Source organism: Dipodomys spectabilis, unplaced genomic scaffold (genome assembly GCF_019054845.1).
Source record: "Dipodomys spectabilis isolate Male_0828 unplaced genomic scaffold, ASM1905484v1 ptg000082l, whole genome shotgun sequence".
Classification (NCBI taxonomy): Eukaryota; Metazoa; Chordata; class Mammalia; order Rodentia; family Heteromyidae; genus Dipodomys; species Dipodomys spectabilis.
Window position 1 is genome coordinate 1,795,526 of NW_024870759.1, and position 19,268 is coordinate 1,814,793.

The 19,268-nt window shown below is 44.6% G+C and overlaps 1 protein-coding gene across 1 annotated transcript; it reads right to left on the reverse strand.

Annotated features, from left to right (window-relative positions):
• Positions 1 to 17,713: 17,713 nt before the first annotated feature.
• LOC122110920 (melanoma-associated antigen 10-like) lies at positions 17,714 to 18,622 on the reverse strand. The gene has a single exon (XM_042683640.1). The coding sequence runs from the start codon at positions 18,620 to 18,622 to the stop codon at positions 17,714 to 17,716; it is 909 nt and encodes a 302-aa protein (XP_042539574.1).
• Between the last annotated feature and the right edge of the window lie 646 nt (positions 18,623 to 19,268).

Genomic DNA, 19,268 nt, shown 5'->3' on the forward strand with positions numbered 1-19,268 from the left:
TGATGTTACACTGTCTTATTAATTTGGTCAGAGATGTTGAGGTTGGTCTGCTCATTAAACTGGATCATTAATGTTTGGGCATCCTTTCAAGCAAAGGATGAATTCTGTCTCACACTCTCACCAAGACCAGTGTCCATACCTAAGATAAATTTTCTACCTTAAACAATTTTGTGCCAAGATAAGTTCTTTTAAAATATCTTTGTTCATTCCCCAGAGCACACTAATTATTTGGGCAAGCAAAGAGAGAGGAGAGAGAGAGAGAAAGAGAGAGAGAGAGAGAGAGAGAGAGAGAGAGATGAGACAGAGTGAGAGAGAGAGAGAGAGAGAAGGAGTGATGGAGAGGGAGTGAGGGAGAGAGGGAGGGAGGGAGGGAGGGAGGGAAGGAAAGAGAGGGAGAGACAGTTGGTTTTAATTTTTTTCCCTTTTTACCAAACATTGCAGTTCATGAGGAAGTATAAGAATTAAGGAGAAAAATAGTTCTTATGTGACATTACTGAAGCAATTCCTTATTACTTTGTTTGTTAGGAAAATGGAGGAGAAAGGAGCAGGCCAGACTCCATCAACCAGCAAGGACTCTAACCTTCCCATGGGAATGGAGGTTGTGCGAGGAGGTAAGTTGGGGTCAGGCTTATATGGGTCATAACAAGGAAACAAAGAAATACAAGTCAGGCTGTAGTCACTTAGGGCTAGGGTGGGTCATTGGTTGGGCTCACAATGGAATGCCCAGCCTGGGGTGATGGGAACTTTTGGCCAGCCCTAGATGGGAATGACCGTCTTGCAGTCAAGCACCTCCTTGCCTAGCTGCAGCCATATACCCCTGGGATAACAGAGTGGGGGTCAACCCTTCATATTTCATCTACAGATACATAAAAAGGTTGAGCAAAGAGAGGAGAGGCACATCCTTAATGTCTGGTCCTTGGATAGATATAAAGATTTGGCTGGGAAAGGAGGCCTGGGAAAGGAGGCCTGGGAAAGGAGGCCTGGGCAAAAGTCAGCGGTTGTCCTTTCTGGTCACTTCCTGCTGACATGAGGGTTTCATTTTAGGCTTTGGTCTTCTATTAGGGCATATTTCTGTAGCTTTTTTATTTTTAAAATACTGTACTGAGGGGTTATAGGTACATGAGTTAGGTAATGAGTACATTTCCTATCAAGAATTGTTGCTCCTCCTTTGTTTTTCCCCTACCATCCCTTCCCTCCCAACTCCACAACTACCACCACCACTCCCTCCCCGCCGCCGAAGTTGTAAAGTTTGTTTTCAACATAGTGTCTTGTACATCTCATTGTTCCAATGGGTCAATCTGTATCCTTATTTAAGCATTTTGATTTTTCCCTTCACCTCCCAAATTGGAGAAGTGTATATACAATATGCAGGACACTGGAATCAAATACAATATAAACAAGGTTATACTGTGAGGGAGGAACATACAAAGAAACAACAAAAAAATCACATAGTACATTATTGATACCTTAGAAACAATAGTAAGGAAGAAAAAATATTTGCGTCCCTATCTTGCAGTCCATTTTGCTTAGCATCATCTTATATGATCATATATACATACTTTTTTTACCTTTCCTACTTCTCCTAGACATGTACTAGTTATTGTAAATAAGGGAAACCATGGAACCTATATTTCTTTGGGCCTGGTTTACTTCACTTAATATAAATTTTTCTAAGTCTTTCCATTTCCTAACAAATGGGACAATGTCATTCTTTCTGAAGGAGGTGTAGAATTCCATTGTGTGTGTGTGTGTGTGTGTGTGTGTGTGTGTGTGTGTGTGGGTTTAGAGTGTGTGTGTGTATATATATATATGTGTGTGTATATATATATCAACCACATTTTATTTCTTTTTTTTTTAAAGCTGGTTTTTTTTATTGTAAAAATACCATACAGAGGGATTACAATTACGTGGGCAAGGTAATGAGTACATTTCTTATCAAGCATTGTTGCCTCTTCCTATGTTTCCCCTTACCATCCCCCACCCCTGGCAAAAGTTGTAAACTTTGTTTTTCGACATAATGACTTGTACATCTCATTGTTGCAATGGTCCACTTATATCCCTATTTAAACGATTTGGTTTTTCCCTTCCCCTCCACAAATTATACCAACATCAAATACAGTGAAAGCAGGGGTTATACGGTGTGGGAAGGACATACAAAGCAACAAAAAAAAATCATCTTATACATACGTTAGAAACAATCGCAAGAAAGAAACACCATTTGAATCCTTATCTTGGGGTTCATTTCACCTAACATCAGCTTATTTGAACTTTTCTGTTTGTCTCAGACATATACTAGTTATTGCAAATAAGGAAAACCATGGGACCTATGTTTCTTTGGGCCTGGCTTACTTCACTTAATATAATTTTTTCCAAGTCTTTCCATTTCCTAACAAATGAGACAATGGCATTCTTTCTGATGGAAGCATAGAATTCCATTGTGTATATATACCACATTTTATTGAGCCATTCATCTACTGAGGGGAATCTGGGTTTGTTCCATATCTTAGCTATGGAGAATAATGCTATGATAAACATAGTTGTGTTGGTAGCTTTAGTATGGCCTTGTTTGTGATCATTTGGGTAAATGTAAGGTATATGTTGGTTAGACCTTTTCTTTGTTGAGGGGGTGAGTTTCCAGGGGCCATGTGTCTCCTTTGTTAAAGGGCTGATGTACTGCTGACAGGAAGAACTCAGTTATCCATTGGGATGTGAAGTGAGTGTCGTACATACTCCTGGAGAAAGTCAGAAAAACCCTGAACAATACAGTGTCTCACCGATACCACCAATAAAATCATTACTGGCTCCAGGATGGCCACAAGTCCCTACATGGGGAGGGCAGGGGATGGGATATTCCATTCTGGGTCCTTATATTTTCGAAGAATTGCTTATTATTTTGACGAACTCTGCCGGATTGGCTAGCATAAAAGCAGCATTCTTCCCCCAGGAATGCACATATGCGTTCTTTTGTAGTCCTTATTAAACCTAGCCCTCACTGGTTTACGAAGACCATTTCCACTAGTGAGTGTAGTTGGTCTTGTAGGGCATCAAGATTTTGTTAGACTACGGAGAGGTCCTCTTTTATTTGGCAGACATTTGGGTATGTTGGGTCTGTTGGGTGTGATGTTGTCTGTGGCTGTACTAACCAGGACTGTGGTACCAGCCAGGGCTATACCTAAAAGGACAGGAAGAGGAACTTCTCTCTTTTGTTTAGTGTTGGGTGAGATAACAATTTACTTCATGGCCTGACAGAATATGTAGATCAAGGGTTAAAATGGCCATGTCACACTGTGCTCCCTGGGTAACATGTATAAACCCCATGAGGATAGATCAAGTATGAGCCATTGGGAGCCAGGACCCTGAGGGATAAAATAGTGTAGTTTGGCTGTAGTTTCCCAAGTGGGCTTCACCAACCACTTGGACTGGGAGTCCTGAGGTACAGGTATTTTTTTGTGGTGGTATTGGAGAAGATGACTTTGGAGAGGCCCACTCCAACATAGGATAGTTGACTGGAGTGTAAGCTTATCCCAGAATCCTTTCCCAGGTCTGGATTAGTCTGGTTTAATAATGTGTGACTGAAGTTTGCTAGAGCTAAAAGCTGAAGTAGAGACGTGGGGGTTGGGGTGTGGAGGATCTTGGAATGGTTTGGAACTGGGGAGCTTGGGCTGAGGTTTCCAAGGCTTAAAGTCTGCTTGAGGTGAGACTGGTGGAAGAACAATTTTTACCTGTAGGGTTTAGGGGGCGAGTGAAATAGGGAGGTATGTACAATTTGTCCAACTGCTGACTCCAAGGTCCTTTTCTCCCTATGTCTCATGGGATGATATGGTTAAGTCCCAAGGTATCCCGCTGACCATGGATTGTTGGTGCTAGGTTAAGGATGAGGTGTAGGACTGGAGAAGTAGGAGTAGTGTTAAAAAGGCCAGGGTGGTACAATGCAGTTAAGGAACAAAATCCAAAGGGTGGGGAGCTTTAGGGGCAAGAAAGTGCAGGGTGACCCAGAGATAAGGAAGCTTGCTAGGTAAAGACACCTAAGACGGGTAAGAGAAACCCATTCTCCCCAGGACCAATCTGGAGGGGGAGTCACTAGTAGTCCATTGGTGAGAAGGATAATGAAGAGTATTGTTGGAATGACAAATAAGAGGGAACAGAGCATCTAGAGCGATGCACGAGGAAATATAAAGCCAAGGGATAGAAGGTAATTTGTTGAGGTATAAAATAAGCAAAGATTCCTTGTAACCAAAGTATGTCGGTGGCTTTTGTGAGGTCATCAAATGTGGGGAAAATTTGGAGTGCCAGACAAGTGTGATCCAGCAGGTTGATGGGAAAGGTCCTGAAGTGAAGAAGAGTCAGGGTCATGGGGAGGATCTCTATGTGTATAGGATAACTTGGGTCCTCCAGGTCTCCTTGAATGATGGCATATCCTTTCTAGAGGAGATGGCCAGGAAGCTTATGGAAGAGAAGGAGTTGGTGAGCAGTGTGGAACAAGCAGGGGGTGGGGGTCTGGAGTGGAGGTGGAAGAAGGCTTGTGTGGAGGGGACCTGGATCCCCTGCTGTTTCATTTTAAGTCAGATGACTTAAAATGAATGTCACGAATGTCAATATTGAAAGTGCCAAACTCTTGCTCCATTTTTGTGCTGAGGTCAGATGTGAATACATAAGCAAATTCATTTTGGGGGACTGTAAATCAGCCTGAAAGTGTGCTAGGACTATGGGGTAAGCTGCCCTGCCACTGCACGTGTCCTAAGGCTTTGGGGAAGGCAAACAGATGGATCCCAATAATTAGGAGACAGCATCCCCAAAGTCTCAATTACACTGTCAGGGGTCTGGCAATGTGGGAGTCTTCTGAAGTCTCCAAGACCTCACAGAGGAAAGGGGGGACTTCTGGAGTCCCTAGGTCTGTGTTGGGGCACATCCACCACAAACCCTCGCTGATTCTCTTGTCCTTAAGGCTTCTGGATGATAGATGAAGTTGGTCAAATAGGAAAGGCCCCTGCCTGGAAATCAAGAATCCAGGGACTGGGGAGGTAGAGATTAGAAGGAGAGAAGGCCAACTCTGGGGTTTCCACAGGAGGTCAATAAGACCTCAAACCATGTGTGGTGGCCACCCATGGGACATGTACCCCTTTAATAGCAAAGGCCATGAGAACTCAAGAAGTTCCGGGTTGTGGCTGGAGCCTGTATATCCCAGAATAGTAAGGACAGAGACTCTGTGCTCCTGGTAGAGAAAGGAGTCAGAAAGACAGAAGGAGGGTAAGCAATGGTTCCATGAGAGGGACCAGGGGGCAGGTGACCCCTCAGCAGAGGGAACCCAGTTACTCCTGGCACTTTTCCTCTGCCTGGTTCTGACACCAAATGTTAGGTAAATGGAGGAGAAAGGAACAAGCTGGATTTATCTCAACAGGCAGGCTAGGACTTTCATTGAGATAGAGCAGCAAGGGGCAAGTAACCTTCCGGTGGAAGAGAGGCTGTGCGAGGATGTGCAATTGGGGTCAAGCTTATATAGCTTATATAGGTCTTAACAAGAAAATAAAGAAACAAAAATCAGGCTGTATTCACTTACAGGCTGTTAAGTGTGATTAGGCTCACAATGGAATGTTCAGCCGGGGGTGACAGGCATTTTCAGCCAGACCAAGGTCTGCTCAAACACATCCTGACATACCTGGTGTCTTGCCTCACATGCATATGCACCTGGTATGATAAGGGGGTGGGGCAGTTCTTCATATTCCATCTTTAGGTACATAACTACATCAAAAGATTGGGCCAAGCAGCTGAGTGCTGATGGCTCGTGCTTGGAATCCTAACAACTCAGGAGGCTGAGATTTGAGGATCCCAGTTCTAAGCCAGCCTGGGCAGGAATGTCCATGAGACTCTTTTTTTTTTTTTTTTTTTTGGTCATGGGGCCTGAACTCTGGGCTGGACGTTGTCCCTCAGCTCTTCAGCTCAAGGCTAGCGCTCTACCATTTGAGCCATAGCGCCTCTTCTGGCTTTTTCTGCTTATGTGGTGCTGAGGAATCGATCCCAGGGCCTCATGCATGTAAGGCAAACACTCTACCACTGAGCCACCTTCCCAGCCCTCCATGAGACTCTTATCTCCAATTAACCACCAGAAAACTGGAAATGCCTCTGTGTCTCAAGTGGTAGAGTGCTAGCCTTGAGCTGAAGAGCTCAGGGACTATGCCTAGAACCAGAGTTCAAACCTCACAACCAACAGAGAGAGGGAGACAGACAGACAGACAGACAGACAGACAGAGACAGACACAGAGACACAGAGACACAGAGAGATAGAGAGACAGAAACAGAGAGAGAGAGAGAGAAAGAGAGAGAGACCCGGGCTGGGTAGCGGGGGTGGAAGGAGAGAGGTGTAAATATCCTTCAGTGTTTGTCTCTAAATTCCTGTCTGCTATTTCCCATGCTTCATTTTCTCTAATGCTGCTATTTCCTTTGTTTCATTTTCTCTAATTCACCCTAACATTTGGCCAATAACCTGAATAGGAGGTTTCCAGTGAAGAGCTGACAACAGAGGTGCTTTGGGATTTTTGTGGGCTTTTCTTCTTGGGCAATAGTTCCTCTGTCCATCCTCTGCTTATACTTGGAACTCACGATGACCCCAGGTCACTCTCTTCCAAGGAATTCAGATATGCACAGTCATTCTAGTGTCTTGAGGGGATTAAGGGGTGATGAAAGGAGGGGGTGCTGCTCTGGTCTATCTCCAGCATGCAAGAATAACAACCATGGAGGTAACTGGATTATGTCAGTACCTGGGGAACAGATTTCTGCTCAATTATTATTTTTTGGTGCTGTTCCTGTGGCTTGAACTTGGGGCCTGAGCATTGTCCCTGTGCTTCCTGTGCTATTTTTCCTCAAGGCTGGGGCTCTACCCCTTGGGCCACAGCTCCACTTCTGGCTCTTTTACTGCTTAATTGGAGATAAGAGTCCCAGGGACTTTCCTGCTTAGGCTGGATTTGAACAGGCAACCTAAGAGCTCAGTCTCAGGAGTAGTTACGATCATAGGCACGAGCCACCAGCATAGGGCTATTTTGTTCATTTTTTAAAAAAACTTTAGGGCCCCAGCCTAGCTAGCTGCCTCTTAATATTTCCAAAGAAAAGGAATGATCAGGGAGGGCCTTTGTCTCCCTATTCTTGTAATTTAATATCTAAATAGTGAAGACAGGGCAACCTGCTGCTCTTTGCTTCTTTTTCTGTGTGGGTCCTAGGCCTTGAATTGTGGGCCTGGAACCTGTCCTGAGCTTTCCCATTCAAGGCTAGCTCTCAACCACTTGAGCCACAGCTGCACTTCTGAGTTTTGGAGATTCATTGGAAGTAACAATCTCACAGACTTTCCAGCCTTGGCTGGCTTCAATCTGAAATCCTCAGATTTCAGCCTCCGGATTAGTTAGGTTTACAAGCATGAGCCACCATGCCTAGCTTGCTGCTCCTTATTCAGTTTATTTCTTGATTTTAATTTCCTTGTCTTTGTGTCTATTCATTCTGCTTCAGACCTCTTGGTAGAATGGTAGGTATGTTCTGTCTCTTACTCCTCTCTAGCTTCTCATTCCTAACAGCAATTGGAGATACTGGAATCAGGTAAGCTGAGTTTTTGGTTTGATCACTTGTAGGGCTTGAACCCAGGGCCTGAGTGCTGTCCTTGTGTTCTTTCGCTCAAGGCTATTGCTCTACCATTTTGAGCCTACAGCTCCATGTCCAGTTTTCTGTTGGTCAATTGGAGATAAGAGCTTCATGGACTTTCCTGCCTGGGATGGCTTTGAACCACAAACCTCAGATCTCAGCCTCCTGCCTAGCTAAGATTACAGGCGTGAACCACCGGTGCATGGCTCCATGACATTTTTATCTCCAGTTAAACCAACCAAAAAGCCCAAATTGGAGCTGTGGCTCAAGCAGTAAAATGCTATCCTCGTGAACAGTGCCCAGGCATTGAGTTCAGGTTCCAGGACTGGCCCCAAAAATGAAGAAACATTTGAGCAGGAGCCAGAGGCACTATGGGAACAAGGACCATCATGATAGGACACATTATTGGCCATGTGTTGTGTCTGTTCCTTATCATTTTGTTGTGCTGGCCCTGGGACTTGAAAGCAGAGCCTAGGCACTGTCCCTGAGCTCTTTTGCTCCAGGCTAGAGCTCTATCACTTGAGCTACAACTTCACCAGGAGTGGCATTTCAGGAGGAGCCATACCACAGAAATATCCCAGGCAAAGGGATGGGACTGATGAGATACAGCAGTGAATACAGTAGTAGAGGAAGATCCCTACAGATGAATACAAGCAAGGACATGATAGAGATCTGGGCTGAACTGTATTGGCTGAATTGTTTTGGAATATGAACATAGTAGTTTTTGGTAGGTGTAAGTGTAAGAGTGTGCATGTGCCAATCCTGGGGCTTGAACTCAGGGCCTGGGCCCTGACTGAGTTTTTTTTTCTCTCTCTCAAGGCTACCATTCTACCATTTGAGCTACAGAGACATTTCTTGCTTTTTTAGTAGTCAGTTGGGGAGAAGTTATACTTTCCTGCCTAGGATTGACTTCAAACCATGATTCTCAGATCTCAGCCTCCTGAGTACATAGGATTACAGGAACCAGCCATTGCATCAGCCACTGGCACCCGGCTTCAGATTATATTCTTGAATGCCTCTAGGTACTTCGCTGTCCTTGCAAGGGTAAGAGTAACAATCTGAACTCACCACTGTTTAAATAGTCAGTTTTAATAGGCCACAAGGTATCCTATTGGAGTCTGCATTCTGGGATAGAAGCCTGGTAGATAGATGATAGATAGATAGATAGATAGATAGATAGATAGATAGATAGATAGATAGAAAAGAGATAGTCTCACCCCTAGATCCTTTTGTTTGATGTAAGGGCAATAGTAGAGACACACAAGCTCAGTCCTGTAGAGTAGCAGGTCAGAGTCAATCAACCCCAATAGCATCTGATAGGGCAATAACATGGTGGAGGCCCGAGTGAACTACCGGAATTAGGATGCACTTAGTAATCCTATGGGAAGGCAGGCACAGCATCTGGATGAAACCTCAAAGTAAGCCCCGCTTAGCCAAGTAGTTATGGGGTAAGGAGAAGAAGCCATAGTCCAAGCAGTAGAAAACACTTGCAGAGCAGAGTCACCACGCAAGTCCTCAACCCAGACAGAGGTAGGGAAGATGCTTCAAAATAAGTGACAGCTTTCTAGTCACTGCTCCAGAATAAAGAAAGGAGCTGGGCACAGGTGTCTCCTGCTTGTAATCCTAGCTTCTTGGGAGGCTGAGATCTGAGGATCTTGGTTCCAAGCTAGCCTGTGCAGAACAGTCTATGAGACTCTTATCTCCAATTAACTACCAAAGAGCCAAGGCAGAGCTGTGGTTCAAGTGGTAAAACACCAGTCTTGAGCAAAAGTGTAAGGGACTATGCCCAGGTCCTGAGTTCAAGCCCCAGATCTGTCTGGGAGTTGAACTCCCTCTTCCCCCTCCCCCGTTCCCTGTCTTCCTCTCTCTGTCTGTCTTTCTCTGTCACATACATACAGGCACACACATGTGAGGGTAACTACGACAAAGCACAGTTATTTGCTTACCTATATTAGTCCTAGGTTCAGTGACAGAAAAATTCAGGCAAGGTGAGTAGGTTAGGTAAATGTTCAGGAATAGGTGACAGGAAAGACTAGAAAGTGGTAAGGAAGTTTATTATTTTTTGGGCAGAAATAAACTACCCCACTTTCAGTACTTCCAATAATAGACTGAAAGTGGGTGATTTCTAGGATAAGAATGACTCAAGTAATTCAGTTTTTAGTTTGTTTTGTTTTGTTTTTGCCCTTCCTGCGTCTTGAACTCAGGGACTAGGCAGTGTATCTGGACTTCTTTTGCTCAGGACTAGCACTCTACAGCTTGAGACACAGATCTACTTTTTGGTGGTTGATTAGAGTTACAATTCTCACACTTTCCTGCTCAGGCTGGATAAAAAAAAATCATCACATCTCAGCCTTGTTAGAAACTAGTATTATATTTGTGAGCACTGTCCTTAGCTTGTTAGTCTGTTTTTAAATTATGTCAGATATAAAATTATACATGTAGAAAACATGTGAGAAGAGGTATTAGTAGTATTTGAGTATAAGATCAGTGTTCATAGTGAAAGCTAAACTTTTCCATAATTTCTTGGATTACATTGACCCATATTAAAGTGCTATATTCCTTTAGTGATAAGAAAGTTCATAAAGAATGTTGGAGCTGGGCCCTGGTGGCTCATGCCTGTAATCCTAGCTACTCAGGAGGCTGAGATCTGAGGATCATGGTTCAAAGCCAGCCTGAGCAAGAAAGTCCGTGAGCCTCTTATCTTCAATAAACCACCAGAAAAAAACAGAAGTGGAGCTGTGGCTCAAGTGGTAGAGCACTTCCCTTGAGCTGAAGAGCTGAGAGACAGCATCCAAGCCCAGAGTTCAAGCCCCATGACCTAAATAAATTAATAAATAAAATATTGGAGAGGGGCCAGGAGCTGGTGGTTTACTCTTGTAATCCTAGCTACTGAGGATGAGGAAGACTGAGAATCATAGTTCAAAGTCAGCCAGGGCAAGAGGCTCTCATCTCCAATTAACCTGCAGAAAACAGGAAGTAGAGCTGTGGCTCAAGTGTACCGCACTAGTCTTAGGCAAAAAGAGATCAGAAACAGTGCCTAGGCCCAATGACCTAAAACAAAAAAACTGAGGTATTTAAGGTAATTAAGTTAATTAAGGTAAAAAATGATCTAAATGCTAATGATCCCACTAAGAAGAGAAATGATGGCTGAGGTTTTAGTATTAAGCATTTGCTTAGCATATGCGAAGCTCTGGGTAGATTCACAATATTTTTTTCACAATTTATATTTGGAGTTTCCCACTATAGAATGAATGAATAAATTGTGCTATAATCACACATACCTTGGAGTTGTATATCACATGAATATGAACATACGCCATGGTATTCATACAACAGAATACTCACCATCCAGCAATGAGAATAAATATGAATGGTCTCATAGATATCACACTGTAAACACACACAGTCAAGCACCGTGGCATACTCCTGGAGCCCTAACTCCTCAGAAGGTGGAGATACGAGGGTCAGTGTTAAAAGCCAGCCCAGGCAGGACCAGCTGTGTAACTCTTACCTCCAATTCACTATCAAAAAGACAGAAGTGGAGCCTAGACTCAAGTGGAAGAGCCCTAGCCTTGACCAGCAACAGCAGCAACAAGAACAATAAAGCTCAAGGACAGCACTCAGGTCCTGAGTTCAAACCTAGTACTTCACACACACACACACACACACACACACACACACACACACACACACACACACACACACACACACACAACGTGGGTATTAGAATTGAGTACCCAGGTGATCAAGCTGGGAAGGGGATCCTGGGGGACTTCCTGGAGAAGGGCCAGGCAGATGTGCTTTCTTGGGGTAAATTCCCATCAAATTTCCATGGAGCTATAGCTTAGGCTCTGTGAGCTTTTCCATAGGCAGGTTACCTTTTCATCAAAGGTTCAAAATGAAATGCAGCTAGGCAAAAGATAAAAAATAGTTAGAAGGTGTCCCTTGGCACAGGCTGCCAGGTGTCTGCACTGTCGTGTCGCTGGCCAGGCTGGGCTGGCAGGCCTGGGCATGCGTGTGCACTGAGCCCCACATAGAACTGAAGCCCATCACACTGGCCTCTCATGCAAGACCTCAGGGCCACGCAGTCAGCATTGTGGCTCAAGTGGTAGAGTGCTAACCTTGAGCACAAAAGCTCAAGGATACCACCCAGGCCCTGAGTTTAAGCCCCAGAATTCACAAAAAGAGAGAGAAAGAGAGAGAGAGAGAGAGAGAGTAGGGGGGGACTTGAATGAGGCCACTGTGCTGGGATGGGGAGGCGTCCTCTATCTCTCATTCCTCCCTGCGTCCTAACCTTTGTTCTAGGCACAACTTTGCCCCTCTCAGGACCTGAATCTCCTCCCCCAGATTACAGAGTGAAGTAAGGAATGGGACTCCATGTGAAAAGCAGAGGAAATGCTGAACTCCATTTGTACTGTGTCCTGGACCCCTCAGTGTTGCCCCATATTTCACCTGACTCCCTCTAGACCTGGGGCCCATCCCTCTGCTGAGGTAGTGCTCTTTCCACTAAATGCCCCTCCCTCTCAGACCATGATGCATTAGTCAGAACCAGCTGCCTAGTCACCTGCATGAGGCCCTAAAAGACTCCTGAGCTTCCTCAGCTGCATCTCAGTCTCCCTCAGTACTCACCTGAATTCCAACTGTGCCTGACACCTCTGCTACATTCAAAAGCAGTTTCCTCTACCCAAACCTGAAGCCCTGTCAGACCCAGAGCCTAAGCCAGGCATCACACCTCTGGTCACAGGACATGGGGCTTCCCTGGAAATACCCTAGGACAGGCTTCTGTGGTCTGTGGAGTATTGTTGTTTGCTTTGCTTGTTTTGCCTACAGGTTGTGGGACTGGAACTCAAATCCTGGGTACTGTCCTTCAGCAGTTTTGCTCAAGGCTAGAGCTCTACCACTTGATACACAGCTCTACTTCTGGCATTTTGGTAGTTAACTGGAGAAAACTCTCAAAGACTTTTCTGCCCAGCCTGGCTTCCAAAGTCCATACTGAGTAATCAGCTAGGATTGCAGGTGTGACCCACCAGTGCCCAGTGTATTCTTTCCCTTGAAATCGAAGGTTTCTTTTCCTAAAGATCCAGGCTGTGGCTCCTGCAATAAAAATCCTGTCTTCTGCCAGGTGCCTGTGGCTCATGCCTGTAATCTCAGCCTCCTGAGGATCATGATTCAAAGGCAGCCAAGGCAGGAATGTCCATGAGACCTTTATCTCCAAGAAACCACCTGAAAACCAGAGGTGACACTATGGCTTCAGGGGTAGAGCACTCACTTTGAGCTAAAGAGCTGAGGGACAACACCCAGGTCCAGAGTTCAAGCCTGACCAAAAAAAAAATCCTGTTTTCTTTTTGATCTAAGGACACACATAAGGGAATGCACATCAGGCCACTCAAATGGGGCTTGCTAAGGTAAACACCACAGGAATAATCAGATTTGGGAGATTCCATCTTCTTTAATATCCTGTCATTGATTTTAAATAGAGTCTGTTTCCATCTCACTGCAAGAATCAGTCTTCTCCCTCAAAGCAAGTCTCTTACTCCCAGAATCCACTGATGCTGAAGGAAGAGGTTGGGTATGGAGGTGTTCACCTGACAAAATGTTCCTGTGACAGGTTTGATAACGGGGAGGTAGCTGCATGCTTGGAGAACCTCTTCATGAAGATGACTTTACTCTCTTCAACTCTATAGTCTCACCTCTAGCACTGGAAGTCCTGTATTCTCTATTGTGCAGAACACAGATCTCACTGCATGGGCTCTGTGAGGCCAAAGAAAGCTCTCTCTCTCTCTCTCTCTCTCTCTCTCTCTCTCTCTCTCTCTCTCTCTCTCTCTCTCTCTCTCTCCCCTTGTGTGTGTGTTTGTCTGTCTGTCGGTCTGTCTGTCTGTCTCTCTCCAAATACAATGCTGAAAACAAGGTTGCAGGTAGACTATTTGTGTCACCTCTTTGGGAAATAGAAGATAAAAAGATGATGTTCATGTGGACACTCAAGCAGCTTTTTTTTCAAGGGCCCTTTTTTCCAACATTCTCAAGTTTCTCTACATTCTCAACTATACATAGTTACACTTCAAGAGGCCTGGATGCTTTCCCTCTGTTGATCTGACGATTCAGCTAAGAAGCAAAGGCCATCAACTCTGTGACACTGACCCCAACCCTAACAACAAAGTCAGAGATGCTCTTTCCCCACAAATACTGCCTGGAACAACCCTGGATTGATAGGAGTAGCATATTTTCCAGATTATTCAGTGGGGATACTCTTTTCTTTAGATCTCAAGCCAGGACTCAAACTTGGTACTGGAAACATTCATGCATTGGCTGGCACTCTACCAACTGAGCCATACCTCTGATCCCAAGAGTGGTTTCTTTCTGTCAATTTTCTTTATTCTGTAGAGCATTGGGGATACCTTTGATCCTCACAAAGGATGCTACTGTAGAGGAGCCACACTGATTTGATCACGACCCCATACTCTTTGACAGAAATTCTAGTTGCAGAAGTGAATGTGTCTTGAATTAGGCTCTTTTGTCCTTCAGATTCCATGGCTGATGGGAGCATGGAAATGCCCTCTAATAATCTGAAAGTGTAATATCCTTGTCTATTTCTTTCTGAGTGTTTGCCTTGACTCTAGACATGAGTATATCTTATCAGGACCTGCACAATTCTCCCTTGGTTTGTAGAATGGCATGAAGAATGAGAGTCATGCTGAAAGTAATGACAAGGTTGGGCCTTATCTGTACTCAGTTCTGGGAGCCTCAATCTTGCTCACCTGGACTCTTTATGGAACGTTGGCCTGATCTTCTGTTGAGGCAGGGCTCTTTCTACCAAACCCACATGCATAAGTCAGAAATCAGCTGCCTGGTCACCTGACATTAACTCTCTGAGGGCTTATAGCAAGAATGGGGTTGGACTGGCCCAGGGGATCTTTGGGGTCATATCCTTAGTCTGAGGTTCTTGAAGTAGAATGAGTGATGTCTCTGTGGGGTATACTTGAGAAGATTCTAGAGTGTGAGCAGAGGAGCTGTGGAATGCAGATAGATGGTTCTCGATTATTTCAGCTGCACTCTGGTGCTGCTCAGTTTTACACCAGGGATCATCGAGGGAATGCAGCACCTTCCTGCTCTAACCAAGTCTTCTTTTGGCCTCAAGACAACCTGAGAACAACAGGCTTGGTCTAGGGTCTTTGAAGAGAAGAAGCCATGTGGAAGCCAGGTATAAAAATGGGCAGTGCCAGGCACCTGGGCCTCATGCCTGTTATCCCAGCTACTCAGAAGGCTGAGATCTGAGGAACACAGTTCAAAGCCAGCCCAGGCATGAAAGTGTGTGAGACTCTTATCTCCAATTAACCCCCAGGAAAACCAGAACTGGTGCTGTGGCTCAAATGGTAGAGCACTCACTTTGAGCTGAAGAGCTCAGGAACAACACCCAGCCACATAGTTCAAGCCCCACCACTGATCAAATTATAAAAGACAGATTGTCCCCTGTGGATAGACTTCATGCAATCTATTTGAACCTGTGTTTTCACCTAGGTATGTGATCAGATGGGAACCTCCATAACTCCCTTAGCCTCAACTCCTGGAGAAGGTGACGTGGGATTCATGTTTGCTTGAGTTCCTTGGATGGGCAAGGACCAGTTGCAGGATATTCATGAGTCTGAAAGTAGGAATGAGGTTGAACGCCATCAGTACTTGGTCCTTGAGCTTAGTGCTCTTTACTTCCTATATGATAGGCACCTATCTGCTCAGCTGAGGCAGGGTCACTGTACTAAACCACTAATCTCTCTTAGAAATCTGATGTAAAAGTCACAAAGCAGCTGCCTGGTCTTCTTTCTCAGTGCCTCTCAAGGCTCACAGCAAGGGAGGGCCTAGCCCTGTACAGGTCATCTCAGTCCCTTCCTATGCCCTCAACGTGAGCAGCAGCAGTGTGTGTCTGTGGCCTTCCTCTGCTAACTTGAAGAAGTGAATTATGCTTGTGAGTGCTGGAGTGTAGTGAAGGGCAGAGGCAGTCATTTCTAATGGTATTTTATCCCAGTGCTTTCCATGTGGGGATGTTGTTCATGTCACTCTTCTGCAGGACGTATCAGAGGACATGCAGGGCTGTGAATGTGGCTAAGTGGTAGTGCCTAGCATACATGAAGCCCTGGTTTGATTCCTGGGTACCATGTAAACAAAAAAAAATCTGGAAGTGGTGCTGTTTCTCAAGTGGTAGAGTGATAGCCTTGAGCAAAAGAAGTTCAGGGACAATGCCCAGGCCCTGAGTTCAAACTCTAGGACTGCCAATAAAAAGAAATGAAGAAAGAAAGAAAGAAAGATAGAAAGAAAGAAAGAAAGAAAGAAAGAAAGAAAGAAAGAAAGAAAGAAAGAGAAAGAAAGAGAGAAAGAAAGAGAGAAAGAAAGAGAGAAAGAAAGAGAGAAAGAGAGAAAGAAAGAGAGAAAGAAAGAGAGAAAGAAAGAAAGAAAGAAAGCAAGAAAGAAAGAAAGAAAGAAAGGAAAGAAAGAAAGAAAGAAAGAGAGGATATGCAGCTCAGGAGGACATGCAACCAAACTGAATTGTCAAAAAATTCAGGCAAACTTCCTCATTAGAAGTCACTTTGCAAAAGCTGGTTGTGAAGAATCTCCTAGTAGGACAGATCCAAAATTTGAATCAAAGTTCAGCTCTTTGTGTCTCTGCCAACTGCTTCCCCACTGATATCATTGTTTTTAGTTTTAACATTTCTTTTAAACTGGGCTTAATTTTTCTATTGTCATATATCCATATACGCACTGTCCTTCTATAATACTCAAAAATCATTCACTCTATGATTGAGCCATACATTGCCATCAGATGACCTCCCACAAGAGAGTCCCCATTTTGCATTTAGCTTTTCTCCTGTTGTATTTTATCAGTGAGGGATAAGATTCTGTATATAGGAGAAAAGATACAACATTATTCTCAATTTGGCTTCTTTTACACAAGTTCCATCTATTTCTCTGCAAATGATATAACTTGATAATTTTATGTGTGCTGATCTTGGGCTTGAACTCATGCCCTGAGCTTTTTGTACTTGCAGCTCTACTTTCAGATTTTCGGTGGTTAATTGGAGATATGAGACTCCAGACTTTCCTGCTGGGGCTGGCTTCAAATCTCCATTGTCAGATCTCAGCCTTCTGTGTAGGTTTATACGCATGAGCCACTGGTGCCGGCATAACTTCTTTCTTTTTTGCCAGTCATGGGTCTTGATCTCAAGGCCTGTGTATGGTCCCTGAGCTTCTTTTGCTCAAGGGTAGCACTCTACCCCTTGAGCCACAGCACCACTTGAGGCTTTCTCTGTTTCTGTGGGACTGAGGTATTAACCTAGGGTTTTATGCATGTTAGGCAAGCACTCTGCCACTTAGCCACATTCAGAGCCTTTGGCATAATTTAATTCTTATTCTACATTATTAAAAACTGTTATTATAAAAAGGTGATACACAGAGCGGTTATTCTTATGTGTATAAGGCAGATGAAGAGTACATTTCTTTTTAGAAGATGTCAACCCTTCCCTCAATCTCTCCCAGTTTTTTCACTCCCATTCCACCCACAAGTTGTACAGTTCTCAAAACATGGTGTCTTGTGTAAGTACCATTGCTGCATTTGTTCACTCTTTGTCCCACACTTTATGTGTCCCCATTACCCTCCTAAAGATTGATAAACATACAAAAGGAAAAGAAAACAAAAACAGCAACAAAGCAAAAAATTTCTTCCCTCTATTTCCTGAGTTCATTGCAATATATATTTTTTTCTTCCTAAGATTATGGTCTAAAACCCTACCAAATTATGTGCTAATTAAAGATATTACCAAGAGCAGATGCTAAAATAATGGTTTGCAGAAGAAAGCAGTCTTTGCATAGTGGGACTTATCCTTAAGATGTACTTTCCATACAAATAGACATATCCCCAACCCAAATCAAGACAATGTATATGTTTTGTGTGTGTGTCACAGAGAAAATGTTTGAGGCAAGTATTCACAGGGAGCCTCTCAATATTGTAATTTATTTCACTTGACATTTCAACCACTCCCAAGTAAATCGCTGGTTCACTGGGATGTTAAGGTGGAACCAATTTCCTATTTCAAATGAGGAAGAGTCACTCTTTTATTAAAGAAGTGCTATTGTTGGTATTTGCTCCCTGTTCTTCCTGTAAAGCTTCCTCATACAGTGTAGGGATGGAGTTTGGGTCAATCCCGCTGTACTTGGCCCAGTGTTCCAGGACTTTCCTTTGTGTGGTTTCTGCATAAGCCCTTGGGCCCCACCGGAACTCATAGGCAATGGGGTCGCTACCGGGCACCTGGTGATACTCCAGGTACTGCTCATATACAAAATCTTCCATAAGCAGCTTCCTAGGTATTCCAAAAATAACGTGTTCACTGTCAGGATACACTTCCATCTTATCCAGCACTTGCCAGATGGCTTCCTCGGTGGCACAGCCCCCTTCCGTGAAGATGATGCAGAGAACAATTATCAGCAGACCCGTCTTGGGCATGCCCTGCACATGGCTCAGAACACCATCGTAAGTGATACCTGCGGCTATAACAAGCACGTGGGTGTGGAAGACAGTGTCTACCTCCTTCACCTCAATACCGAACAGTAGCTGCATATATATAGAAGCTTTGTCTAAGATCACAGGGAAGTGAGGCCGGTAACCTCCCGTGATGCGACTCAGCATATCCACATCAGTAACAGGCTGGCATGAATTGTACTGACGTAACAGGTATCGCACCAATGCTAGGGCCTCTTTCTGCAGGGCATTCTGCAATATCTCATCGTCATCAGGGTACACATCTTCCCTTTCCTGAATGTGGGGTTCTTGATCTTCCTCATTAGTTTCCCCAATGACCTCACTCAGGAGGAAAGTAACTGACACTTCAGCTAGAAATCGAAACAACAGAGTAGTAGGAGTGGTGTCCCTGGCCCCACCCACCAGGCCTGTGGCCTGGCTTTGGGCCTCAGGGCCTCTTTCAAGCTCAGAGGGAAGGGTCCTCTGAGTATAAGGCATCCTGGCTGTCGTTGGGGATAGCTAGTCAGAGGGTGGAGTGCAGCTCAATGATGACTCCTAGGCCTGTGGGAGAGAAAGCAGGGAAGCAGTTTCAGCTGACAATGTTCCTCTTGCCAGCTCCCTTAGGTATTACTCCTGGTCTTTCCTTTCTTGCTTTAGGGCCACATAGGTTCCTGCCCCCTTTTTGTGTCTGTTGTCTGAAGCCTAACAGTGAGGGAACAATTGAACAAGGCACAAGATGCTGAGTGAATCTGAGTCTCTGTGGTGCTGGTGGGGTGTGTAGTGCTGAGTGCTGTGGAGTTGTGTTGGGGGGTGAATGGATGGAGCATATGGTACCATTTCATCATATGCACCTCAATCTTAAATTCTGACCCTAGCAGAGAATTATCTGCTGTATTACATGAGGGCAGTTCTTCAGACCAAGACCTTGGCCTCCTGGTCCCGGGAATATGTCCAGCAGGCAGTGAGTCAGACATCTCTCTCCCTTGGGCTCCAGCATGCAATGAAAACATGGGGCCTCCAGACTGGACAGTGAGAGGGAGCTAGACTGCAAGGTCCTCAGTGTTCTGCAATAAACAGCCTCTACTGAACTCACTCTAGGTGCCCAAAGTTCCCCTGCAGATGTGTGGCCTTAGGCACGCACTCA